The sequence below is a fragment of the Anneissia japonica genome, unplaced genomic scaffold (genome assembly GCF_011630105.1).
Source record: "Anneissia japonica isolate Jap-2015-1 unplaced genomic scaffold, ASM1163010v1 scaffold287736_len1891122_cov214, whole genome shotgun sequence".
NCBI classification, from domain to species: Eukaryota; Metazoa; Echinodermata; class Crinoidea; order Comatulida; family Comatulidae; genus Anneissia; species Anneissia japonica.
The window spans coordinates 855447-883050 of NW_022756106.1; the positions used below are offsets into that span (position 1 = coordinate 855447).

The following is a 27604-nucleotide window of genomic DNA, read 5'->3' on the forward strand; positions in this document are numbered from 1 at the left end:
TGACCAAAACACGGGAAACACGGACGGCGGTACGTACATGTGACCGGTCAGATGACGGTGTTTGGGTTCCGTTTATTACGCTTTGCCTGTATCTGACTATGATACTCATATGGTTAGAAAACTCATTAATCAGCTACCGGTGCTGACTTTCTATTATGACAGAAAATGTCTACTGCTATGATAGCGTCAATCTCCACTCTTCCACACTCGGAAAATGGATCGAAGCCTAGGCCTGGGCCTAGGCCTCTCCGTAGTAGTGGCCGCAATGTATTGCTCAGGCACTCGATTCTTTCATTCAGAAAGTATTTTCAGCTAGGGCAATGGGAGCTAGCCAGGGCTTGCGCTCAGACTTTTTGGAATGTGGAAGCACAAGATACAAATAGACAGACTCATTCCGGAAAGGTTTCTGATAAAGAAGCTAGTTATGAGCAAGAACACCTAGGCCTAGATGAATTAGTTGACGGAGGCCGATATGCAACTGAGAACGATGATAACAAAGAGGCATTGTTGGTTGAGAAAATCGTATTATGGGCGATAAGAAATCCAGAAAAGTCCAGGTAAAAGTGAATTGTACATGCTGTCTTCGCTTGTGATTGATTAGGTCATCGGCAACAGGTTTTTTTGCCCCTGGCGGTGTCAGTTCAATCGCAGTCATTTTGCCCTCAGTTGCCTTATCCCGTGTTGTTTCACCACTCCAAAGGTCATTTTGGCACTTTTTTGACATTATTGGAAACAAATGTTTAGGCCTAGTTCACTTGGGTGATTCAGCTTCCTCTTTTCACAAATGTTTTTGCATTTTTAACCTTTCATGTGTTTCATTTTTATTTAAAATTATTATTATTAATATTATTATTTCAATTTTGGCTTTTTTTTCACAGCTTTGGTTCACATAGTGTGGTCTCTCCCCAACATTTGGCATGGTTGTGTTTCCAATTGCTACAAGGAAAATGTGGTCACACGCAAGTATGTCGTACTCGCAGATATCAATCGATATATTCATGTAGTATAATGCTGCTTTAGAGGGATGCAAAATTCTAGTTCAGTTAGTTTGGTGCTTGCCTCCCACAAGCCGGAGGCCATCTCTGAATATTCAGTTCTAAATTCTTGCCTATGAGCACGAAGGATTAATAAAAAATAATAATAATTATAATAAGGCACTTATGTTTATTGACCTAAATATGAATAACCTTACCCATTTCTATCTATATCATTCCTTCTCTCAACATCTTCTAATATGTTCTTTTAAAAATGAAATGATGTGGTCAACTGATAATTATTATTATTATTAATTATTTACCATGTTTTCCTTTTTATGAAGTTTTGTGTTCTGTTATACTGTTGTACATCAATTAATATCTTTTTTATTTTAGAAGTCTAACCTTTCTCACTACCTCGAGTTTAGTCTCATGCTACTAATGTGCAAGGAATTCGGTGCTGACACTTCAACCCTAAAGGTAATTCAATCAGTACTGTATCATTCTATCACGTATGAATAAAAATAGGCAAGACAAAATTTACCATTCATGCATTTATTTACCAGATATATATCAAGACTAAATATTCTATGTTTCCGATTTTCAGGAGCTATATCAGTATTTCTGCTCGATTACAATCAGAGCAACATCATCACCAAATAGTCAAACTCTCCAGGAATACCAAAGGATCTCTAGAGATTGTAAAAAACTCCTCCAGGATATTCTCACCCAAGATACAACGCTTGGAAGTACTATGATCAAATATCTTCACACGTCTTTTACACCACCAAGCTTATACGATGCCACCGTCTCTTTAACAATTTCAGAACTTGTAGTTAGTCTGACAAGCAATAAATCTCAGATATCTGTTGATACTTTGTGTGAGAGGGTCTATGATGTAATAGCAAAGACTCTGTGGCCGTTAGACATAGCTTTGGAGAACGTTGGCAACCTCTGCAGAGAACTGTTACATCTGGCAATGGACCGTCACGTTCTGCAGCTACATAATCTTTACTCGTGTATTCTTTGTAAGCAGGAGCCGTTTCTACAGTTATGCAGGAAAGTGACTAATAATTTCCTTATGAACTACCAAAGAAGATCTGTTCCAAGCGACAGACTGGAAGCAGGAGAAGATGTTATAAATGCTTATGCTATGTTGGCCATTAACAGAATGGATCGAAAAGATGCCTGGAAGCAGCTGTTTTTTCAATCATGGAATAATACACAGCATGTGTTGGAAATGATTGTGGTAAACTGTTCACTTTACTTAGCAATCTGACCCAAAGGTCATGGGTTCAAATTTAGCTAAAAACCCAAAAAACACTCCACTCCCAAGCTTTATAGAGATGTGTATTGATTTACAAGTATCAAAATTGAAACACAGTTTGCCCGCCAATGTAGGACCACCATGGGACCTGAAAGTTAGAGGTCTGCAATTAGAGGGTTTAGCTTTGTGTTGATGATTGCTATTTGGTTCTTTGAAAAAGTGGTCTCAAAATAGAGGGGTCTTAGATTGGAGGGTGCACTGTAATGTAATTACTGTATTAGAAAGAATTTTTAATTATTGTCTAATCGATTACAGTATTATTAACAAGACAAAAATAAGGTAATAATCAAACCAATTTTATTAATTTTAATATGTTTAATTTAATAAAAAAAAATTACTGGCAAGGCCTATATTACGTTTTGTTACATTTTATCCTTGTTTTTCATATCACTTAAATGGAACTGTTTCTGTATGCCAATTTTAATACCATGTGAATTTCCCATCAGGAATCCTGTATGTCATTTATTAAAGAAGAAATGTTTGGTGAATTGGTCGAGCTTTTGGCTCCTAGAGAGCTATCAAATCTCAGAGTGTTCATTGTGTTGGTAGGTCTGGGAAAAGTCAAAACTTTATCTGCAGCTAGAAAACTATTCAAGGCAATTGATTTTAAGGTAGATATAACAGTGTGTAATTTTGAATTTCCTATGAGCTGGGGCCTGCATATTTAGTATAGGGTGTTTTTCCACAGAACCTAGCATAATACTGTATATAATTTTTTTTTAATATAGCAAAAGCAAGATAAATAATAAAATTACCTTTTAATGTACTTTAAGTTCTTGTTTTGTATATCAGTTTAGTAGTGAGAACCAGAGAATGAAAAAATGTTTGCTCATTTGCTATCTCCATGTATATTTACACTGTATCGAATGCTTTATTGAAGACTTTTCTTTATTAATGTCTTATATCCAGCAGAGCCACAGCGATTCCCTTCTGGTGGCAGCATGTCAGAGGTTATCATTTTGTATGGAATTAGTCAGATGGAGTCTGGATAAAACAAGGTTGGTAGCAGTAATATGTAACAATATCTTTGTGGTGTTTAGCATTTTAAGAAACTTTCATTAGATGGACAAATGGATGGATGAATTTGCTTGTAAATAAAGACATTGTTATCTATGCAAATGTATGTGTTAATATGGTTATTTTTTCAGGTTATTAAGAAATAATTAAAGACCAGTACTGTGTAATTTAATTTCAGTGCTATGCATGAATTTGAAGATGCAATGGACATTGAGGTTAGAATAGACTGTGACCAGTCAGCTCTATGTGTTCTCCATCGTTGTGGCTCTTTAACTGCCTTAGATCCTGTGGATGTCATTGATATGCTTAGTGGAACCACAACAAAAGGTGAGCTTAAATTGTTATTTTCTTTAAGTGCACACAGAAAAAATGGTTAGATTTGCAAAATATTGATGCGGGAATCTAAAAAAAAAATTTTTTACCGCACCATTTTTTGTAACAGCATCATGGTCTTCAAATATCGGCAAGGCCGCCGTGCGATCAAGTTCAAAACACTTACATAGCTAGACGTATGTAGTACAGTCGTGCTTTTGCAAGATGCTTCATTATAGAGCATCAATGGTCTCACAACATCAGCTCTTCACTCCCTAAGCCTTATAAATATGCTTCATTATAGAGCATCAAGGGTCTCACAACATCAGCTCTTCACTCCCTAACCCTTATAAATATGCTTCAGTACTAGAGTACCAATTGTTCCCATTTATCAGTACCCACTCCCCATGCCTCATCAAAAGACTTGGTTATGGAGCATCAAGAATTCCAAATTATCAGCCCTCCCAAACTCTTGATATATTCCTAGTCATTCCATACATTATTAAAACTTCTTGTCAAATTTGTAATAATTAATTTGTGTTGAATATGAACAATAATAATATTTTTCAGAAGAAGTAAAATCAATGTGGAAGGAGAGAAAACTAAGCGAAGGAGGTGCACAGTCAGTTGAACAGGCAAGAGATGTAGCAGTGTACTTGAGTTTCATTGCAATGCAGGGGTTCATTAATGCTGTGAGTGGAATGGACACTGACCTCATGTCACCACAACACACAGTCAATATTCATAAAGATCTGATGTGTGCAAGAGAAAATCTCAAGAAGATTTACCCTCTGAATTACCGTGTTGAAGTTCTTGAGAATATTTTCTCACTTTTGTTTGTGAGATTTGATCAGCGATTGGATTGTCTTGTGAAATCGGACAGTGAAGGTGATGATTCTTTAGAAGATGCCTGCCCACAGATGCACAGTCAACATTTTGGTTATGCTCGACATGGGCTTAAGACCACTAGTAGCTCCGAGGTAAACAATTCTGAGAAACTAGAATCAGGTTCCAGCAGCAGCATCTCAGGTTTAACACAACGGGCGTCCCCACCTGGGTTCTTAGCATCACCAGATGTTGTTGATCTCTTTCTGAAGGTATTCAAAGAGTGTTTGAATGACCTAGGCATGACAGATACTCAGAAGTTAGATGAATATAATCTTAAGGGAAAAAGACATCTTCACAAACACTTAAAGTGTTCTATATCTGACACAGAATTAAAACAGAGGATTGTGAGGCTTGAAAAATGTACAAATGAAGCTCTGTGGCGATTCCAGTTAGTTTCGGAAAAGGTTAAAGGTCAGGAAAGTTACAGTAGCTACATCGAGGAAGAAGATCTTGGAAGATTGATTAATGAGGATGTACAGGATGATTATGAAAAGTTAGACATGCGCAAGAAACCAAATAACAACAGCAAGCACTCAGGTATGTTACATAATATACAAGAGTTTATGGATTTGATATTTTATGTTTGATATTATTCCCATGATCTCTCCTGGTCGAAACCTCAACAAATTTTTACTACACAGACAGTAAAGTTCTGTATACACAATTACTTGTACTCAATTGTGAAGCTATATACTCTCCTACATGGTGTTATTAAGGAGTTGAGGTGTGATCATATAACCCAGAAACCTGCAGATAATTCACCTTCATACAAAAGCCATGATTATAGAGTTGTGGCAGCAGTGAACACAGCTGCTAATTAAGATATTGTATATATATTTAGATGTTCATTTTGTATCAAATGTTTTCTTGTAGCCATGTCAACTAACAGTTACAGACGAAGGAGGCGGTTGAGCAGTCGCTCAAATTCTACTTCATCTTCAAAACCTAGATGTGAAGGTATTGTTTCGTGTATGCTTTCAACTCAGCAGATGCTTGTTCGGATTTGTATGGTTAAAGGGAGATTTCGCAAAGCAAAGCAGGTAGTGACTTATGCAGATCTCTTAATATTAACTAATTGATCAAAAAAATAAACATTAAAGCCATTTTCACCATTAAATCCATATAGCAAAAAACATCAAACACCAAAAACAACGAAGCTTAAAGGCCATATAACCATTACATCCATCCTAAATAATATTTAAATGTCTTTGTTTTGTGCCTTTAATTAGTTTTCATTCTCCCCCCCCCCTCCCCCATTAAAGATTGCAATTTATACTTCAAAAATTTTTTTAGGTTATCGAAATGTTTGAAATGGAAAATGGCTGTGAAGTGTCTGAAGTGAATTTCGCCCAACACTGGATCTCAGCAACTGAGCAAGTTCAAAATTTAGATGTCAGTGTAAACAAAATGTCCTCCACTTCTAGGTCTAAGAAGTCCTCTTTGGGAGTCATTGCTAATATTGCCGGCTCAGCAGTCTCTGCCATGTCCGCAGGAAACATTGTAGATGAAATATTAACAAGACTTCCCTCAAATCTGTATAAACCAGTGAACATGAAGCCACAACTGAGAGACAAGACAGGCCTTGCAGAACTTCATAAGCACCTACAGAGCAGAAATGTTGCAAGTATGGTTGCTCTTGACTTGGCATGCACAGCATGTAAAGTCTATGAGACATCATTGAGTCTTCTTGACAGAGGGGAGAGCTCTGTCATCTCAAGCACACTTAAGGGGACAGTGACTGGGAAATCAAGCAGTGAGACAACTCTACTTGGTGTGAGCGACTTCCTTCAAGGTCTGTACAATGCTGTGAGGGTTGAAGGCCCACCCATGGATTCTGAGGTAGTCGGTGAGGGAGTGTTTATCAAGCAAAGTGTCCAAGAACTCCTTCTTTGCGGCAGTAGACCTCTCCAGGCCACTAGTCTTCAAAAGCATTATAGGTGGCAATCGGATATGTCAACTTCTATTAAGCATCTTGCTAGTGAATTGTCAGCTGATGGGGATAAACCGCCTACTAGATCACCTGTGTCCAGAATTCGTGCATCCAAACAATCTGCAAGTTCAGTTCACAAAGCCTCAAGTAACCTGATGCGAGTACTGGACAACAATGTCTACAGAGAACACAAGACATCGTCTAATTATTACAGCCACAGAGAAGAGCATTCACAGAAGCAGGTGAATTACATGAAGACTATATGTGATCATGTGAACACATTGGCTTCTGTGCTCCTGGAATCAAAAGGACGAGATACAGGTGAGAATACATTTTTAATAACAGTTTTTGGTTCAAATGCCAAGGGCAACAAATCTTTCGATTTTTATGGATATTGAATTTTGTAGGAGGAAATTGTAGAAGTCACACTCACAATAATATAATTTATACATATTTTGCATGTCAGGTTGTAGACTTTTCTTTAAATTAGGATGAATTATTTTAATGCAAAATTTATATTTAAAAAAAAGAATTGATTTAATAATTTTGCTTGTGATTATGTTTTAGGTAGTGGTGTGAATCTAAATATTTCAACTAAGTCATCCAACCCCTTTTCAGTGCTAAACAAAGGCCCTCACTCGGAGCTGGGTAAACTCATGTTCCATGATAATATCCCTCCGTCCAGGTATGTACAGTCATCACTCTTAATGCTTTGAAACTTGAAGTATTAGTGTAATGGTTGATGACTTGTATACGTGGTCTTTATGTGGTAATTAAAAGAAAAAACATTTAAAATCAAATATATATTCACTAAACAATACAAAAAATACTCTCCATAAATCTTAAAAACAGACTAATCAAGTTGACAGCCATTGACTTTTGACACCTAAGCCTGGCACACACCGATGGTCGGCCGACGAATCCATCTCTGCTCTGTGTGAGCAATAGATGACATCTGCTGATTGTCGGTGGCAGTATCAGCAAATTGTTAATGAATACATTCTGTAGCATTGCAGCCTGTTTGGCTGAACATTGCATTGTTTGCCCGGCTTTACGCCAGCATATTTCAAAGCACTCTGCGTTACTCAGTATCTTGTTCTTCACAGGTTAGAGACAATCGCAAGCAGTTTAAAACTTGATCTCGTTGATGTGATGGTTAAAAGCTGCTGTCCAATAATTGCACTTGATTCACCACCAGTGGTCAAGTCGCGGACTACTGATGGAAAAATTGTTTTGAATGTTGGACAACAATGGTCTCAACAACCAAGACACCCAGGAGTTGTGGTGAAGGAGCTGTTGTCTAGGTTAATCCGATTAATGAAAAGTTAGTTCGAGAATACAGTATTGTATTTTTTTAATAGATTCTCAATCACTCAATGAATTATTTAATGATAAAAACAATAAACAATAATAATAATAATAAAGAAGCAAATGCAAGTTTATTTTTAAAATATCTGTTTCCTTAGACCACATTGGAAGTTCTAATGTAGCTGGTGTTTTTGACATGGGCGGTGCCTTTCTGGCGAGTGGAATGCCAGAGTGGTTTGAGATTTCTGCAGCCACTTGTGAACTCCAGGTTGTTGACCTCGACCTCCTTCTTACTAATGATGACAAAATTTGCTTCTTTACCAACCTCTTAAATCTGTTACTGGTTCATGCAGCTATAGAACATATACAGGGACAAATGAAGGTAAGAACTTTAAGCTGACTTGTCTACTCAGCTTTAATATTTGCTCAGGTTTTGTTTTTTTAAGATTTTAAATTTAGTCATGCATTCCAATATGCTTGTATGGTTAGTTACATGCGTAGGTTGATGGCTAAGGTGCTTACATTCCAGTCTTGTGGTTCTGGTTTCAACGTCCATATTAATTAATTAATTTATTTATTGATTGGTTAGTTGATGGGTTGGTTGGTTGATTAATTGTTTTTTTTTCCTAATTAGATGAACATTAGCCCTACGAACCACACTAAACATGAGTCTCTGGGATGTAAATCAAGTCTTAAGGATTGGAATGTGCAGGAACCAGGAAGCTGCTCTTCATCAACGTTGGACAGGCTCTTATATTATTCAAACATTGCCTACAAAGTCGGACAGATCGGTGTCATTAGGTAATCATTCAAGTCATTGATAACGTACAGTTCAATCTCATGATTTTATCCAGGATTGTGTTTACAGAACAGAGGTCAAGCTCTTCCTCTTTACTCAAACTGTTTTTCCCTCTCTAAAAACAGCTAACTTCATCTAATATAGAGCTAGAAGACACTATATGTATAAGAAGGACAACATGCTGTAAAGAGCTTTTCAATTTTTGACTCCACCAAATGCCCTTAAATTTTTAATGTAAATTAAATAGATGAACTTACAAAAGTAATTGAAACAACCTACAGTGAAAATCTAGGGAAAAATAGTCTTTGTTTATTCAAGTTTTGTATATTTGTGAGCTGTCGTGACAAAATGAGTCTTGTGGTACAAAAAATGAAAAGTGAGTTAATGATGTATTTAGATAGATGAATATATAAGCTTTATTTTAGTGTTTTAGTGAGTAAAACTGGAGTAAGATCATTTTAAAGTTCAGATGTCTAAAAACATACTTAAGAGAAAATTGCCTCCAAAGACAAACAACTGATAAATTTTGTATTGGTTTTCCTATTAATTTTGAAAAATAGCTTAACAAAATGTGCCTTAAAAGCAAAACTCGGAACTGTTGCTACTATGAAATACACGTATTAAACTTATCAGAAAAATTGAAACCCAATTTTTGTCGAAATATCGCTTCAGATATATTTTCTTGAATATATAAAATTGACCTGTTGTACCACAAGACTCATTTTGTCAGGACAGCTCACATTTTATAACAAGGGAATCTGCCATTATCTTGTATGTCTTGATAGTGAAATATTTCATTTTCATATTCTGTAATTGTTTGTCTTGCAGTGCATTTGACCTGCGGTTTTCAGTTCTCCATAATGATCTTCCAGCGCCAGCTTTACTTGGGCCAATACTCAAGCAGTTGCAATCAGGTTAGTGCCTGCATTATTCTAGGATGCTATGAGTTGGGATGGAGCTAGGGTACATTATACCACTTTTGGAAAAACTCATATTCACAATCACAAGAAGAGTTAAAATGTGAAAAAGAAAGCTTTATTAAGACATCACAACAGCATAAAATCTAATCCAAACTTTGACTTACAAGGCATATTATTAGTCTCAATGCGCCAATTTGAGGGAGTGCTTGGAAATAAGAATATGATAATCAATATTATCATAGTCTGTTGAACTACCTTTCATCAATCTTTTTTATTTAAGGTCTTGGAAAGTGCTTACCTTGGCAGTCATATGTTCCTGGGCCTGAGAGCAGGTTGCTGTTTGTGATCGCCAATAGCTGCTTCTCATCACCTATTCTACAGGTGTGTGTAGGACATAATATTAAAAACATGTCTTTATTATTATTGTACTTTATTTTATTAAATCCTCAAAAGTTATATATATTTATTTAAAGCTATATAGCACCAACATTATGATCATTATCAGCACCACAACAGATATCATCACGAAAACCAAATCATTTTCTTTATGACCATAATCATCGTCAGCTGCATCATCATCACTGATATCAATGTCTTACATTTTCATTAATCATTGCTATCACCACCAATATCTTTCACCAACATCAACATCTTTAATACCACCTTCATCAGCTACATCATGTCACTATCACTATCATCGTTACTATTAACACAATCATCATCCCACCACCAACAGTATTACATACCTAAACAAATATTAAACCTCATAACGTTGTCATTTTCATCATGTTGTAAAGTTTTTTTTTAATAATATTTTTTGAATGTCTTAAGTCAATAATCCTCCTTGATTTAATATGCTGTTTTATAGTGTTCTGTTTACATTGCAGGTGTTGGAAGAAGATAATTTGAATATGCAGTTGACAGATGCCATGAGGGCCTACCTCGATTATCATGTGTCTGTAGACCATGATAAGATGCAGGTACACTTCACATTTATATTTGTAAATCACTGTTTCAAATCTCAAGGCTATATTTGTTTAAAGGAGAGATGGTTTTCCATGAGGAATTATCCTAGCTCTTGCAAGGGTTAAACCGAGACTAACAGAGCATTGACTTAAGGGTTCATGAACAGAGCCACAGAACTACAGCCATCCTGTCAGAACATAATGATAAATATGTAACTCTGCAAAATATATTTATTTTAGTTATTTAAATTATATTTATGTAACTAAGTAAAAGTTGTTCTTTGAATATTTTATTCTTACCCTGGAACATACATGCAACAAAACCACGACTATTTTATATTTATTCTGATAGATAACAATTCCACAGCAACTTGCATGGTTTCGTAAGGATTTCACGGGTAAAAATCTGCAGGAGAATGTTGAGTCAGGTCGTATCTTTGAGGGTTTGATTCACTTTCTGATAGCACACGTGTCTGCCGAACTAGGGGAAAGTTTAGAATCTGTTGTTCTAAGTTGTTCGCCTAGAAGGATAGAAGTTCAGAATAGAGGTAAGCAATTTGCAATTTGAACCAGTGATGTACACAAATCATGTATGGTGGGATTTAGTAAAAATACTAATACCTTTGATATACCATTTAGTGAAATAGACTATTTTTAATTTGATATGTTACTATAGAAATTCTCTTTCCTTCATCAGACTTGAATACAAAACATCCATTAGTTCAAATTCTCTCTAATGTTGATTGATTTCTGTTGTGAAATATACCTGAAATTTGAGGTCTGAACAAAATATTTGATTTCTGAATTTAAATTTGGTGTTCTACTGTTGACCTATGATTCACTCATCATTGCATTGTTATATTATTTGAAAAAACTTGGATCATTCATCATGACTATTATATTCAGACCTGCCTTTCTTTGTATATATAAAGATCAAAATAACATGTTTTTCACAAATATGTTGAGTAGTCAGAAAATGTGTTTTAGTAATAGATCTAAGTGGGATAAAGACATTCGTTGATTTATTAACATAAAATGTAAGATCTTAAATTTTTACTAAATGTTTTTTTAGATGACCCTTCCGGTAATGAAGCTAGCAAAATCGGAGGCTTGAAAATTAAGATAACTACGATGGACTTTAGTTTTGGCTACATGTTCAGTTATGCGGCCGGTCCGCATGGCAGAAGCGTGCGAAGACGATCATCTGCTCCCTCTCTCGGTCAAAATGAAGATGATGATGATGGAAAATTGAATCAGAAACCAACATTTTCTCCAAACCAAGAAACACTAAAATATATGCAGACAAAGAATCAGTTCATATGGACAATATCTAAGGTGGTTGGTTGCGTGGATGGTGGTGGTGATTGGAAGCTGTCAACACATGTTGATGAATACAGTGACAGCACACTAATGGAGACATCAACTTTAACCGATGAAGAAACTTCTCCCTATGGATTGGAACGATTCCCTGATTTGCAAAGATATTTACAGGTTTTTTCTGCTGTATTTCTCCGTTTTCACAATGATCACCATAAAACAGATAAAGTAAAATCTCTAACGGATGCAGCAGTTTCCGATAGTATCTATTCATACATCTTTGGAAGGGTAGACAGCAGAACTTTTCAAGAAGCCATCACTAGTGATCTGAACAAAGCACTAGAAAATGGACAGTGGCAACAAATACTTAATATATTAGATTTACTTATACATTTCCAGTACGATAATTGTAATGATTTAGTGACATTACGCGACTACATATTAATAAGTCTTAACAGCGAGTGCAGCTTGGATGTCACGACATCAAAGAAGTACTTAATGCAGGTGCAGCATGAGGACCTTCTGGCAAATTCAGTACTTAGCACGCTTCCATCTTACTCCTCTGAAGTCTGTCTTGAGTTACTTGAGCACTGTGTCTTCCAGTTATCAGCAGATTCTCCACTTCTGGAATTTGTTAAGCAGAAATATAAAGAAATGCAGATATATAACAAGGTATATTTTATTTTGATATTATTTCCTTCTGTTAAAGATGTACTGTCTGCACTCAAATCTGGAAAACCATAAAGAATCAATTAAAACATTTAATTGCTCATTTATAAACATTAAAATAATTGAAATATATTGTAAACTTTTAATGAGATAATTTTAGTTAGAAATGATATATTAAATAAAATATTTCTTACATCTGTATGCCATTTTCGCTAAATTTGAAATGAAAAATTCCGAGAACCTGGCAACTACCACTTGGCGAATTCCAGAGGCCTAGGCATTTTACTCTATGCAGTTAACATTGTTTATCTGTGCCTGGTGCTCAACCTTGTTGTTCTATAGGCCTAGGCTAGTCTTTGAAAACAAAATGGCAAAACAAAAAAAAGAAAAGAGGATAAAACCTGCAGTGTTTTTGGTTGTCAAAGTACTCAAAAAAGATGTGTCCGGAAAATACGAAATTTGCTCACGCTAGGCTGCTGGATGTCCCCCAGTGAAAATTAGCAAAACATTGGTCACGCTGTTTCAAAATAGACCCGATAAATTGGTGTATACATGACAACATTTTTAATATTAAAATTATTTTTTGGAGGTTTATGTTATTATATTCAAATGTAACATTCATTTTTATTCTACTATTTTTGTTTTACTCTGGCTTTTCATTTTAACATGAAGTCTATAGAGGCTATGTAAACATAAATTTATTATTTTTATTAAAATGAAGAATTTTCATGCAATTGTCTTAAAATAGATATCACGATATGCAAAGCAGTACAAACCAGTGTCATGTGATTTAATAGACACCAACGAAATAGACGAATTGGTTAATGAGATGGATTGTTACTCACAGTGGCAGTATATTGCGGAGCAATCATTGGCGAAACCTAAGCAAGTGTTGGCAGTCATTCTATCAGCTCATGATTATGAGACCGCACTCAATTGGGCCAATCTTCACAATTCCACAAAACCACTGAAACAGGTGAGATATTGATGCTATCTTTAATCAGCTTTTGCTTTACAGTACCATCAGAGGTGGATCCAGTAATGTGGGCTGGCCTACCCCCCCCCCCTCCCTGTTTTGCCACTAAATTTTAAAAATTTCAATGCAAATCAAGGTTATGTGCTTCTTAATTACATATTCGGAAAATGTTGTGCCCCCCGCCCCCCGTTTGAAAAATTCTGGATCCACCCCTGACCATCTCTGCAAAGTTTCAAAATGATTATAATACTACACATCATTATTAGTTGGTAATCAAGCCTTGTTACCATGGATTTGTAACCATGGAAACCAAGAAATTCTTCTGTAGTATTTTTCTGTTGTTTGCTTGGGTTAGCCATCTTTCCAAGATTTTCTGGATCAAATTGTTTGTTAAAGAAATTGAGTTGCTTAGATTGTTCATAATGATGTGTACTTGTGAAAGAAATAAAGAAATAAGAATGGTTTGCTGTTTTATTTTATAGGTGATTGAGAAGAAATATTTAATGTCATTACTACAAGAAATTCATCCAAACATCAAGATTTACCAGGTGATAATATCCTTTCCTTTTCACTCCATTTTCTTTCTATCAAATGCAGTTCATCTTTATACAGAGTGATGGAATACACATGTAGCATTCTGTAATTAAATTTAGGTGAAATGTATTCCCTAGGTCTTGCCAGAAGGTTGTTAGATCAGGATCAGTGAAAGGAACATAAAACTTTTTCTCACTTCAGATATTTTTTACTTTCGTTTTTTGTTTATCTTCATTGTCACTTGTTTTTGAGAAGGCCAAAAAGGCACTTGCTTCCTGCAACTGTATAAGGTGAAAAAATAACATTAACATAACTCTTTATTTTGAACCAGATTCTTGAGGGAATTGACGACAAACATTACTGCTACACACTGTGTAGGTCACTGATGCTGACCTCTGGTGTAAGCTTACTGGGTATCAACTCAGTTGTCCAGTTTGTGACTACCAGCCTAGCTGACCATATTGCTCCTGATCAACTTCAAGAATTCAATGCAACAAGGATTGGCGTCAAGGTAACAACAAGTATTATCTGTCATAATTATTTATAATGGTATTTATTTGAGCATTTGTATAAATCTCTGTCGATAATTTCCCGTTAATTTTATCAGTAAAATCAGGCAATGATGAGTATGGATAGGAATGCCATTCATAGATGCCTGTGTGAAGAGATCCTATTATGTGCGCTCACCATCCTAGGAGTGGCTAATTTGTATTTATTTACTCTTACTTTTTGATAAAGAAGTGCATTTATCTACTTTCATTAGACCTAGAAAGACACACAATTTGTTTTATCAGATAAATCTAAAATAAGCCTCTTTACCAAAGTTTGATGTACAGTTTTCTTTAGCATTATTCGAATTCCCACAGTCACAGAACAACACTTGTTTTATCAAATATGTCTGAAGTAAGCTTTCACTGCCAGACACACATACTAGATTAAAATATATGCAAATGTTGTTTTTATTATGTGTATTTATATTGATAAGATGTTGCTTTGTATGCCGTCAAGAACACAACCTGGGTATGAGCATCTGATGAGTGAGCCGTTACTGATCCTGGAACAGTTGATCATGAACGCTGACGTACGTACAAAGTTTTGTACAGTAATTCATTATGGTACTGATGATACTATGAATATTGATGATGATGGTGGAGAGGATGATAATGGAAGTGGTAGTTATAAAGATAATTTACATGATATGATGCTGGTGATGATGAAGACAATGTGAAGTTGAAAATGAGGAAGATGATGATAGTGGTTAGGGTAGAGATATGGCAACCTCATAAACTCCATTATCTAGGAGTTTGGATGACACATAATAATAACATTGGAAATTAAGATGGTGGTAATAATATTTATTGAGGGTTATAATAATAATTATGACAATAGTGATTTAATGTTCTGTATGCTGAGTCTTATTAGCAAGATCTTTTCGCTTGTGTTGACTGAAATCATTTTATATTACGTTATTATTAATTGATACATTATTATTTACTTTGTTCTATTTTTATCTTTAAGCTTGTTGTTGCTAATAAGGTAATGACGGTTTTGAATGAGTATGTTGATAAACAACCAGAAACAAATGGCTGGAAGAAAGCGGTCGATCAACTCGTCTCCAAATACGCAAGCGAGGCTTTGATTATTCACACAATTGCCGAACATTGGGGTTAGTTTATTCTGCAGTGTTTCTTTTTTTTGTGTGGTTAAAGGAAGAAAAATAATTTGATGTTCTGGGTCAGTTGATTTTTGTTATCTAACCCACACACATTGTTTTACACCATCCTCAGAGCTATCTTGTTTTACATAGATATTTTTGGTGTGAACCACACCAAGGATACACCAAAGTCCGAAGACTTGTTTCCAGTGGGAAGAATGCACTGTGCTTTTTAACATGCACATGGGCCATATTGCACACTGGGACCAACAGCTTTAAAAACATCTCATCCAAAAGTCGGTGTGCTACCGTAGTCTATTTCGTGAATACTTACCTGGATAACCGACTAATTGCCATTGTTCCCAAAACGGAACACCCCTTCGAAAAAATGGAACAGTCCGACCCAAGGCGCCATGTGCGAACCGTCTCCCTAACAAACGTCCTCATTCCCTTTTCGATGTTGTTCGAAGTTGGATACACCCAGCCTTGGAAATTACTAGCAGTCTTTTCAAGATATTCTTATTTTGCCTTGGATTTATTTTCAACTTGACAAGATATCCTTTGTTTATTGTAGTCTCGATCGGCATGTCCGCTCGCAAGTCTTTGTGCTCGGCGTGTGGGGGCCCTAAACCGAGTGTTAAACTCGACCGGCACTCGGAGTGCCCGTTGTGTCGCTCGTGTAGCAAGGCTGAGTCTTGCGAGGTTTGTGCGCGCTGGCCCCCGACTAAGTTTGCGGCGGCTCTAGATTGGGCAGCTCAGGCTGCCACTCGATCTCAGGGTTCGCTGCCGGCTGCGTCGGGGGTTGTTGCGGCGCCGGATGACTCATCCAAAAGTCGGTGTGCTACCGTAATTTGTATTTCAGTCCTTCAGCTGAAACACAAGGAGAGTAGTGATAAGAATTGATCTGGGGACCTACAGAACAGTTCAGCGCACACACAGTGGCTACCACCGGTGTAGTCGACTGAGCTAAGCTGGAATTGCATGAACATTGGCGTTGCTATACCTTCACCCAATGTTGAATTACATGATTGGTTCACTGAATTTCCAGTACATATTTCAGACATTATAATACCTATCTTTGTAGATGACTGCTCCCTAGATGAAGAGCAGGAACAATCTGCTTTCCCAGATGCAGACACTATGTCTGTAGTGAGTGACATAAAGGATGAGTCGTCACCTTACTTGCCCTCATCACCACCCAAGAAAGAAGACTGGGTGAAAGACTCAGCCGTAACTGTCTGCATGGTCTGCAAAACTGAGACCTTTAGTATGGTAAGTCATTAATGACTAGTGTAAGTTATTATCTTTAGATATACCATAACTTACTTTATACAATACATTAGATTATGTTTATCAAATGGATTACGTATTTGAAATAAAATATAAATAAAATTTTAAATGTTAGTTCAATAGGAGACATCATTGTCGCCGCTGTGGACGTGTTGTGTGCTGGCGTTGTTCTCAACTACAAGCTGTTGTCAAAGGTTATGGCGAGGTTCCTGTGCGAGTATGTGATGATTGCTACAGACATTTTATCATACCAAGAAGGTAACTAATCTTCTGTTAGATTGTTGGTAGTTTATATATGTGGAGTCATCATTATTTTGGGATGAATTAAGCTTATTTTTGTCTTTACCATTCTGCTTAATGAATGGTGATATTAATGGGCATGATGTTGAGGAGGCTAAGAAGAAAGGACCCCACTGAAAATACCTCTTCTTCAGACTTTTTTGGGTTATCCTTGGTGTTCACACCAAATAAATCCATCCATGATTAGGTGATGATAATGTATAAAATAAATTTTATGCATTAATTTACAGTTTAAATACCCATGATGTACTACATACTTACCTAGATAGACTATTTGTTATGTAAGAACACCCCTTGAAAACAATGGAATAGTCAGACCCTGAATGAATGTCTGCATAACTACATCCTTATGCTTTTTCACTCTTCAGTACATAATGGCAGAGTGATTTATTTTGTGCATTAACTTACCGTTCAGGTGTCCACTAATGAATTTAAAGCTTTGTACACACTATCAAATTGTATACAACAAAAAAATGTGATACGCCCATATTTGGGTGTAATATGACATCATCAAACCCAGATATATGGGCACATCACACAAATTAGTCACATAAATTTGAAAGTATGTGTTTTCTTATTAGAGTTTCTATTAGGCAAGAGCCATCTCCAAGGAGAGACAGGAGCCTATCAGGTAAATACTTTGTTTGCATATTTCTATCAACCTCTGTCCACATTATCAAATTTTCTTCAGAGAAAAATGTTTTATGCCTATATGTAGTCATGATATGCCCATATATGGTCATGATGTAATGTCATCATGACCATATTTAGGCATCACATTAAGTTTGGTAGTGTTGACATGGATTCAGATATATACTCTCAGTGTTAATAAAATCCATTGTCAATATTGCTTCATAATGTATTAATAATATATAAAATGCTTATGTGTTAAAGCTGGCTAGAATTTATATTGAATATTTCTGTTGAATTAATTAAATTATAGGTACAAATTTGAGATCTGCTGATCGCAGATTAAGGCGATCACCAACCCCCAGTCTTAGAAGTGCTTACCGTTTGCCATTACCCAATGCACCAGAGGCGCTTTTCAAGCTCAAATGTGATACTGTTTACAATACAACTGTCCGAGACGAATTCTGCTATGACCAGGTTAACAGTTTACTTAAATTTTTTAATGTTAAAATGCTAGTGTTTTATTTTGTGGCTCTTGTTTAATGGATGTCTCCAATTGTCATAAATTTTTAACATAAATTATTTCTCTGTTGTATATCTGATGATAATATATCTGGTACGATTTTATAACGGTACAGGTAGGAGAATAACCCATAACTCACATTTTGCTGAATTACATACAGTTGTGGTTCGTGTGGCTACTGTAGCAGCCATAGAGAGGCCCTTAGTTCACATAATTTAACGACCGGGGGGCTGAAATGAACCATAGCATCAGGGTAGCCCCTACATTTCCGACAGAAGCAATGGGTTCTTTAAAGTGCACATGAGGTGTACACTAGACCTCCTGTTTTTTAAGTCCTTATCTGAGAAGACTTGGTTCTATTAACTGAACCCTAGACGAGTAGCGGCTCAAAATATCAGTAACTCAACTCACCCAAAATCATAACAAATGATGATGGTTATGATGCTGGTGGTAGGGATGGTTGAGGATATTGTGGATATGGTGTTTGTCATGGAGATGATAAATATGATTTTCTGAATAATATATATCATGTGGGCCTATAACATGGTGGCTCATGTGCTTGCCTTCAATTTCCCATTTCCCTGGGCTCAAATCCTATGAAGCCCAGAACTTGTTTCTCATTACTAAAAGCAACTCCAATTACTGAGCATGAAAATGAGTATATAAAGGAGTGAAAAGTCATTATCATCAACTGTTGAATGAAAAAAATTAAATTAAAAATTAAGTTAATTTTTTTTTTTAGGCTCCGAGCACATCTCTGTGTATTTCTATACTTGATCTTCATAGCGATCCCAGTGAATGCGGTTCTTTAATTCTTGACCTCTGCCGAGGCATGTCGGAAAATCTACGCCCTTTGAAACCTGGCGTTCCCAACCCCGAGATTGATTACAACTTGCTAATCAGGTAAGCAGTTATTATATCGTTAACAAAATGATTAATTAGTTTTGAATTGGAGTATGCCTATTTGTGCAACAATCAATGCTGCAAAAGCCATCTGCCCAACACCCGATTCGAACCTACGACCTTAGAATTAACAGCCCAAAGCTTTAACACTGTGCCACATTTTCACCAATGTATTACTGTTAATATACAGTTAATACTGTTATCATTTTCAGCATGATCACTAGGCTTTTATTTGATGCCAAGTTGAAGTTCATGAAAGCGGAAGCTATCCACTGCATAGAGCAATGCGATACTTACATCAGCCTGGTTGACCTTCTTTCAAATTTTGTTGCTGCCAACTGCCCTGATATTCCCAGTATTCATCAATTAACAAAGCCAGATTCAGCAAGGTTAGTATTTGTTTACTAAAATACTGTTTTTATAATATAATGGTATTTTTAATCTAATTAAACAACATAGCAAGTTAAACAAGAGCAACATCTCACCGGTCCGCGCATTCCTTCACGCTTAAATATGGTACAGACGCAAGTTATTATATTGGGTTTTTTAAAAGAGCTAATAAGATAGATATTTTTAAAGAATGTTTATTTGTACAAAAAAAAATATTTAGAATGTTAATTTGTACAAAATTAAAATGTCTTAAAATTCTATTCGCAGCTCTCTCCTTGCAAGTTTTAAATTGTGCTGTCTTATTTTTATTTTGATCTAATTAGCTATTATTTTTCCACACCCAAGTAGCTTTTTTGCTCTCACATATTTTTGTGATTTTTAAGACTGATCCGTGACAGGTTATTAGAAAGCGAACGCTTGAGTCTTGCAATGGAAGTGTCCACCAAGTGCGGGCTGGACACCGGAGCTGTCTGGGCCTCTTGGGGGATGAGCTGCCTCAGGTCAGGGGATTACGAAGGAGCAAAGGAAAAATTCAAAAGAGTCTTGAAGGTAAATGAATGTATTAATTTTGCAATTAAGATTGCTAATATTGTTATTGTTGTGGTATGCAATTATACAAAATATCAGGACTGAAAGCTCAAACATTTTTATGGTTCAGCTGCGCCACTTTTCAAGCAAAGCTTCCCTAATATTAATTCAAACCACTCCTCCCCTTACTTCAAACCATCAGATTGATGATAAGATTCACTAATTATGTGCTAGAATGCAATGATATGAAGGTAGAAAATATCTTATCTGTATAATCTTTTTTTATTATGTAATTATGTGCTTGTCTATTACAGCCTGCGGATGATAAGAACAGTCTTCAACCACCTTCAAAACTGCTCTCAGATATTCTTCAGTTTCTGGAATGTGTCAACACAGAAGCTGTGTCTGTAAGTCGTTTTCATCTTCATTGTAACTAATTAAAGTGATGCATCCAGTAATTTATTTTTATATTAAACTATTGAAGTATTCATAAATACAAATTTGTCTGATATTTTTATTTTATTTATTTATTTTTTTTTAAATCCGTACTTATATACCACCTATACACAAACCAAAGAATATACAAAGGCGCTGGTGATGGTATTTCCTAGGTCATTGGATACATAATTGTCAAACCAGCACATTTTTGTGCAAGTTTCTCTGCTCCCTTTGGATTATCATGCTGCTTTACCTGCACAACCTAATACCTTCAATGCCACACCATCCTACCAGGTACCCATTATGCTAATGAGTGGAAAGAGGTGAACATAAGTAAAGTGCCTTGCTCAAGGACACAAGCAAATGAGACAGGCGTCAGTCTCGAACTTAAGATCTTTACATGCTGTGCCACACGCTCCTATATATATTGGCCCAGAACCTCTGAAAATTAAGTGTAATGTCTTTAACATCTAGGAGCCTTAAAGCTCCTTATAAAACTAGTGGAGTGAAGACCTGATTATCTAAGGTAGTATCTTTATGAAAGTATTGTCTTGGTGAGAGCAGATCTCTTTAGGAGGCTTTAAACGTTTCTTACCATTATAAGGCTAATGAATACTTGTGGATTGATATTTTTATAGGTCCAAGAAATCAGCAAGGCCTCTCCGAGCTATATCAAAGATTATTTTGCTGATCCAAAGCAGGTATTGAATTGTTAAGGAATGGAACATACTATTACATATAATTTAGTTTACCATCATGATAATATTATATGATATAAGTATACCTAGTCAAACTGAATAGTGTTTAAGCAGTCAATAATAATTAAAAACTTGTGTTATAGGAAAGTTAAAGTGTTTATTAAAGGATGGTATTCTCCTTCCAAAAATACGCTATATAAATAAATATTATTATTATTATTATTATTACTTCGTCATATGTATATACCGTAAAACCTCGAATTGAAGCCCTGGGCTTCTTTTTTTTGCGAACTTTAAATGGGCTTTTTTTTAGATGGGCTTGTTTTCAAGGCTACTTTTGCAAAGTAAAGAGGGGGGTCTTTTTTTTCAAAATAAATGCTGTAAATTTTGTGAATTTGTAATATAAAACTATAAGTAAGGCCACTGTAACATCGGTCTTTATTATTGAGTATGTGTATTTAACTGGCATTAAAACACCTAAACCACTGTATAAACCAAGCTTGTTTTAAATTTATTTTGTTTTTTAAAATACATGTACAGTTCATGATGGGCTTCATCTCGAGATTAAGCCCATTGGGCTTTAATTAGAGGTTTTACGGTATTGTCATTAGCTTTTCTCCATTTTCTTTAAAGATAACGTCAGTTTTGGAGCAAATGAATAGCGGTCCATTGGAAGAGTGCAAATGGTACATTCAAACGTTTGGCACGCATCTGTCGATGGTGGAGTTCTACCTGAGACATGACTACCTGGCTAAAGCAGTGTTTTATATCATTGCTGAGGTACAAGCATAATTTTTCTAACTGTCAGCATATTATTTTTTTAATCTCTCAGACTACCGATAGTTTACAATAGTTATTAACATTTAGAAGAATATGACCATACACTTTAGCTTCAGGATTTTAAAGCAAAATTTTAAATATATGTTACTGATATTTATTTAGATTAGGCTTATATATCAAATAGTATAATTCCATTATTGATATAAAACGCAGAAATTACTATAAAATTTATACATTAAACAAATTACTCAAAATATATACTGTATTTGAATTAATTTTGCATTTGCAGAAGTGTGCAGCCCCTGTATTTCTTGAGGGCATTGTAATGCCGTGCCTTAGAGAGGGCAGTATTCATAAGCTACAAGAGCAGATGAAGTTAGTTGACTCAGGTTTTAGTATGTGGTCTACGTACCTGACAGCTACTTGTCGCCACCTGACCAGTAAACGATACTTCCATGTACTGTATCTATTCCAGGTTTTTATGAAGGTATGGCAACAACATGTGTGGGATTAACTAATTTTTTTATGAGTCTTGGAGTGGAGCTAGTTAACCACCAAGCTGCATTTGCACTTCAAATAAGCAAAAGCTCTTTGAGATGTTTTTATTGAAAAGCATTAATTTTTAGCATCCTAAAGCAATTCACTTTATTATGTTACTCTGGTATTGTCAGCATAATTGTCTGCAACACCATAATAGTTCTATTTGTGTTATTGTATCAGTATACAGGCTTCTCAAGTTAGTAAAATGTATTTCAGTAAATGTTATTATACAATAACAGCTGTGAATTTTCAAACAAACTGGACAGGATGAATATTTATTACAAATTAAGATAAATATCATTCCATAATGCCTATGGACAGGATTCTGTGAACGTCCATGATAAGGCAAAAATTTTGTTTCAACTACGAATGTTCCATAGAAATTGAGAAGTCAGATTACACTTTAACATATTTAATAGCTTTACTAATGCTCCATTTCCTTCACAGGATTTTGTGCGGGCCTCGATGACATGTATTAAATTTTTCCAAGACCGAGTTAAATCTTATACTGAATTGTTTGAGCGTCTGCATTACCTAGACACAGCAAAACACCACTTGAGAACTGCGAGTGACATGAGAGGGTTGCCTAGAGGAGCTGCACACCAGATGTCACTTTCAGCGCCAGACATTGCCAAGTGAGTCTATTGTAACTTATATTTCATTTCATTTATTTCATTTTATTTATGAACATTAAAAAAAAACATTAAAATTTGCAAAAACAGAAACAGCAAAGAACAAGCACAAAAGAACTTGAGACAGGTACACTTCAAAATTGAACTAAATCACTGTCGAGTGGGGGCCCTTTGACAAAAAACAAATGCTTACAATATAAACTTTTGCTTATTGATAAAATGTCTAAAGTTCAATATTTAAAAAAATCAGTAAAACGAGCATAAATTAAAAGGCATTTAAAATATTAAAATATTCAGATGATGCAATAAAATTTACTTTTAGAAATTCAATTTTAAAATGTCAAGAAATTTTGAAGCAACCAAGTAGAAATGCAAGTAAACAATTCAATGTAAAAAAATATAAAAATTATAAAATGCAAAAATTGATGCCTGTTGCACTTGACAGATGTAACTGTTGTTTTTTGTTTCATAGGTTTTGTTACCATCAAAATAACTGAGGCCAACATTACCTCACATGTTTTTAATAAATATAAATCTATATTATTTTAACAAATTGTTTATTTAAATATAACATGTTATAGGCCTAAACACAAATTATGGACTAAATAAATCTGTAGCGTGTTTGTTTTGGGCTTGTACTGTTTAGCGGTCTCAAGTACTTCTAAAGTTGCCCCAGTTTTGCATTGTCCAGTAGCTGGGGTTTAGCCAGAAAAACGATATAGGACGTCCAAAATGGAAGCCAGTGGGCGTGGCACTGAGCCTATGGGTGGGCAACGCCCATTCGGGGCCACGCCATGGGAATCCCCACCGAATATTGGGTGGTACAATTCAATCAATAAATGTTGTTTTTATCAAACGTAAATATGATTTAACTTTAGTTTAATGTAATATTCGATAGATTTGAAGAATATAAAGAATTTGCTAAAGGTAGTCCAGGCCCAATTAGGCTAGGCTGAGCTGATTAAGCCAAGCCGTCCAAGCCATCTCGGTAAAAGTGGCCGTCCTAAATAATTGTAGGCCGTCAAAAAGACAGCCAGACGGCTTGCTGGCTAAGCCTATGTCCAGTAGTAACTTGCTATCATTATTATTAAATACTTTTACAGGCACATAAGAACGATTGAAATGCAGATAGAAGTAACCAAGTGTATTCATCAAGTTGGTCATTTGGAAATATCGAGGCTGTCCAGAGATGCTGACAAACAATCATCAAATGTTTCAACGCTCTTTGGGGCTGGTAAAGACAAAGCACAAGTTGCTTACATGGTACGTATCTCTTCTTTTATAAAATGATTTTTGTTTTGTCATATTTGTCGTGGATGAGTTATACTGCAAAGCTAATCTAATTGGACCTTTTATGCTCTAAAATTGAGTCTATGAAACTTGAGGAGTGGCACGCAGGCTGACCACTTGGGACTCACAAAGCTTTATAACAAACTTCTTTGTTACTAAGTTTCAGGCTGAACAAATATATCCAAATAACATAAAAATTCTCCAAAAAAGAACCCCTCTTTAAAAAATAATAAAATCACCCATGTTTAATGCCAGCACCAAATTGATATTTTTTTAAATATTTGTATTATAATTTGTAATATGTACTTTTCTTTCTAAATAATTTGCCATAGATGTTAATGGTAGGATTGGAAATGGAACAAGGATTCACTATTGGTTACAGAATTATTCAGGTAATTTCCATCTTTTATTTACAATTTCTATTCTCTGTAGTAGCGAAGACATGACAGACAAGATAATTATTTTCAAAATATTTAATTTTTTTTCATTATACAGCAAGTAGTTGCGATATGTATATATACCTTGAAATACTTGCATCCAGAGGCAACAAAACTAAAGGAAGGCGTGTGGCATAGCATAAAAGAGCATGGCGCATTCAGGTGGGGGTAGGGGAAGATGCGATAGACAAAATAAAGTAAGGCATCACCAGGGATAGCCACCTGGCATGTTGTACTGAATGTGGGTACGAAATATTGGAGCTTAATAGGTGTGTTACGGGGAGGTGGAGTTTTTTTTTTTTAAGATGGTTGTGTGTAATCTTGCATGACCATCTTCAGAATTTTAAACATGGCCGCAGATTGGGGAAAGTTACCCATGATTGTTGTTACAGACCATGTATTGTCACACTTTCAAAATAGGCATAGATTTTATAAAAGTGTTACAATACACACCAAGAAACACCCACAAATGTCCTGAGACTTATTTCCAGTGGGGTGGGGTTTATAGAAAAAACTGGTATGGATCTTAACCAACAACAGTTCAAATTATCTACTGTTTCAATTTGATTATTTTTGTACACAGATATATCGTCTTCCTGCTCCTGTGATTTTCACCCGTGTTGGTCGAAATCTAGCAGAGAGACGGAAAGTGAAAGAAATTGGAGGATTCTTGGAGAAACTTTGTGGCAATAGATACTGCGATGCGGACACTGGCGATGATATTTTGAGTGCTTGCGTCAAGGTCATTGCTCCTGACCCTCAGTGTGCTAAAGAGACAGAGTATCTTATTAAACTTATGAGAAGGAAAACAAATCAGGTATTTGCTCAAGTTTTTGTTTGTTATATGGTCGTCGGCTGATACGATTCTATGAAGAACGCAACGCCACGAGGGGCACCCAACAAATTGTTTTTAATGACAATTCATTCAGACTGTCAATGACAATTAGCAGAAGGTGTCACATTGGCTAGCGCTGTCAATGAGCAGAGTTGAATTTGTCGTACAACCATCTTACGACTCAGTGAGTCCCCAGCTTAAAGTCTAGTTGTAAATATGTTGTCCATCGTTACTTACGATATCATTAGATGTGGAGTTCACTAATGAACTCTCATGTGGCTTTGTAGTCCAAAGGCTTAAGCACACAATCAGGCATATATGGGGTACAGAAAATCAGTAGACTGGGTTGGTGGTAGGAATGGTGCCCTGTGATGTCATTCTCAAGCAGTTGCTCCAAGCTCATGTCAACGTGGCTCAAATGTCAAAAGCTAGTTGCCACTGGTCCCAGTCACATCTCTCATCAGCTGCTGTGGACTCTGTTTACACAGCGTACAATCACAATCATCACCTACTTTATTACTCATGGTTTGTTCTGTCATTCTTAAATCTTCTTTTTTGTAAAGATGACAAATTATTATTAGTGTTATTATCTATCATTTAATTTATTAATCACTCTTTTTATATATTTCTGTTACAGGTGAATGCTTATATATTATGTGGCAAGCTGAAATCAGCATATTTGATTGCAGTGAAGTCTGAAAGCGAAGCGGACATCAAGCGCATAGCGGTCGCTGCCCAAGAAACGGGCCAGGCCGCTGTTAAATCTATCTGCGACAAGTGGCTAGCATCAAAAGGAATGAAATAATTATACAATCCCATAATATACAGTACTTTCTATGTATTTTTGTATTTTTTTTTAATACCAGTGACATGAGATAGAAGAGAGAATACAGGACAAAAAACATATAGCACATATATTATGCATTTTGTGGCTTTATGTTATCTTTTAAGGTGCCAGAGAATGATTGATTGATTGATTGATTGATTGGTTGATTGATTGAATGATTTATTCATTTATTGACTGGTTGGTTGTTTGAATAAACTTAACAACTGTAATCAACACTTTTATGTATTCAATATATTATTATTTATACATATTATGCATGAATCTCTGAATTATTATGCCATCTACTATTTCCTCTCAGGAAAAAAAAAGTGCATTTGCCAAGAGGTAATGTTCTTGCTTTTTGCGCTGAAGATCCCAGTTCAAACCAGACCAGCATTTTAACTTGTTCTGCTCCTCCAATAACCTTCCTATTATAGGCAGGCTAAGGGACAATATATCCATTGTATATCTCGATACTGGCAATGCACTGCTGCTGCCACAGGGGCCCGGATAGAATTTCCAGTTTCGAATATTTGGAATTAAGCAAAAAAGAAAGAATTTAAGTCCAGTTGTATGAATGTGTTGTAGTGATCAAGGCATGTATAGTGTGGTGTATGAATGTGTTGCAGTGATAGAGGAAAGCCTTCTAGTGTATTAATGTGTTGGGGTGGGGTATAGAGACACCCTATCCGGGTGTACGAATGATCATGTGCTTGGTAAATAAGTCTGTGCAATTATTGGAAATACAAGTAGAAGATTGTCTCCCAGTGTAGGGGTATACGGACCAATCACAGTCAAGCTGCAGAGACACTCCAATATGTATCCGAAAATTGAAGGGATGCATTTTAAAATATATTCAGGATATTAAATTTATATTAAAATATAACAAATTAAATATAGGCTACTTATGTACAAAATTATATAAATTATGCACTGAAAGTATTTAAATAAATAGCATAAATTTGTACCACGTA

General features: G+C 35.7%; 1 protein-coding gene across 3 annotated transcripts; it reads left to right on the forward strand.

The window, feature by feature from the left end:
• Positions 1-27604, forward strand: LOC117123889 (zinc finger FYVE domain-containing protein 26-like). Of its 3 annotated transcripts, none has more exons than XM_033269946.1 (40): positions 1-557; positions 879-963; positions 1371-1454; positions 1582-2223; positions 2748-2912; positions 3211-3299; positions 3497-3645; positions 4201-5055; positions 5392-5558; positions 5812-6769; positions 7016-7133; positions 7555-7772; positions 7915-8138; positions 8391-8557; positions 9384-9469; positions 9756-9856; positions 10363-10455; positions 10793-10988; positions 11513-12429; positions 13175-13402; positions 13885-13950; positions 14268-14447; positions 14922-15017; positions 15455-15602; positions 16675-16862; positions 16996-17138; positions 17762-17811; positions 18124-18287; positions 19076-19236; positions 19449-19625; positions 20010-20175; positions 20469-20561; positions 21231-21293; positions 21924-22070; positions 22360-22557; positions 23058-23245; positions 24346-24505; positions 24865-24924; positions 25553-25786; positions 26442-27604. In XM_033269946.1, the coding sequence occupies exons 1-40, from the start codon at positions 166-168 to the stop codon at positions 26607-26609; spliced, it is 8784 nt and encodes a 2927-aa protein (XP_033125837.1). In that variant the 5' UTR covers positions 1-165; the 3' UTR covers positions 26610-27604. The 3 variants fall into 3 exon arrangements, with proteins under 3 accessions (XP_033125837.1, XP_033125839.1, XP_033125838.1); XM_033269948.1 differs by having other exon boundaries at positions 3214-3299; XM_033269947.1 differs by having other exon boundaries at positions 1374-1454.

Excerpts from the sequence above, each read along its gene's own strand:
- LOC117123889 (XM_033269946.1), top strand. The coding sequence starts at position 166 with ATGTCTACTGCTATGATAGCGTCAATCTCCACTCTTCCACACTCGGAA. Across the intron at positions 6,770-7,015 it reads ATCAAAAGGACGAGATACAG|GTAGTGGTGTGAATCTAAAT; the intron begins GTGAGAATACAT and ends ATTATGTTTTAG. Across the intron at positions 20,562-21,230 it reads TCAACACAGAAGCTGTGTCT|GTCCAAGAAATCAGCAAGGC; the intron begins GTAAGTCGTTTT and ends ATATTTTTATAG.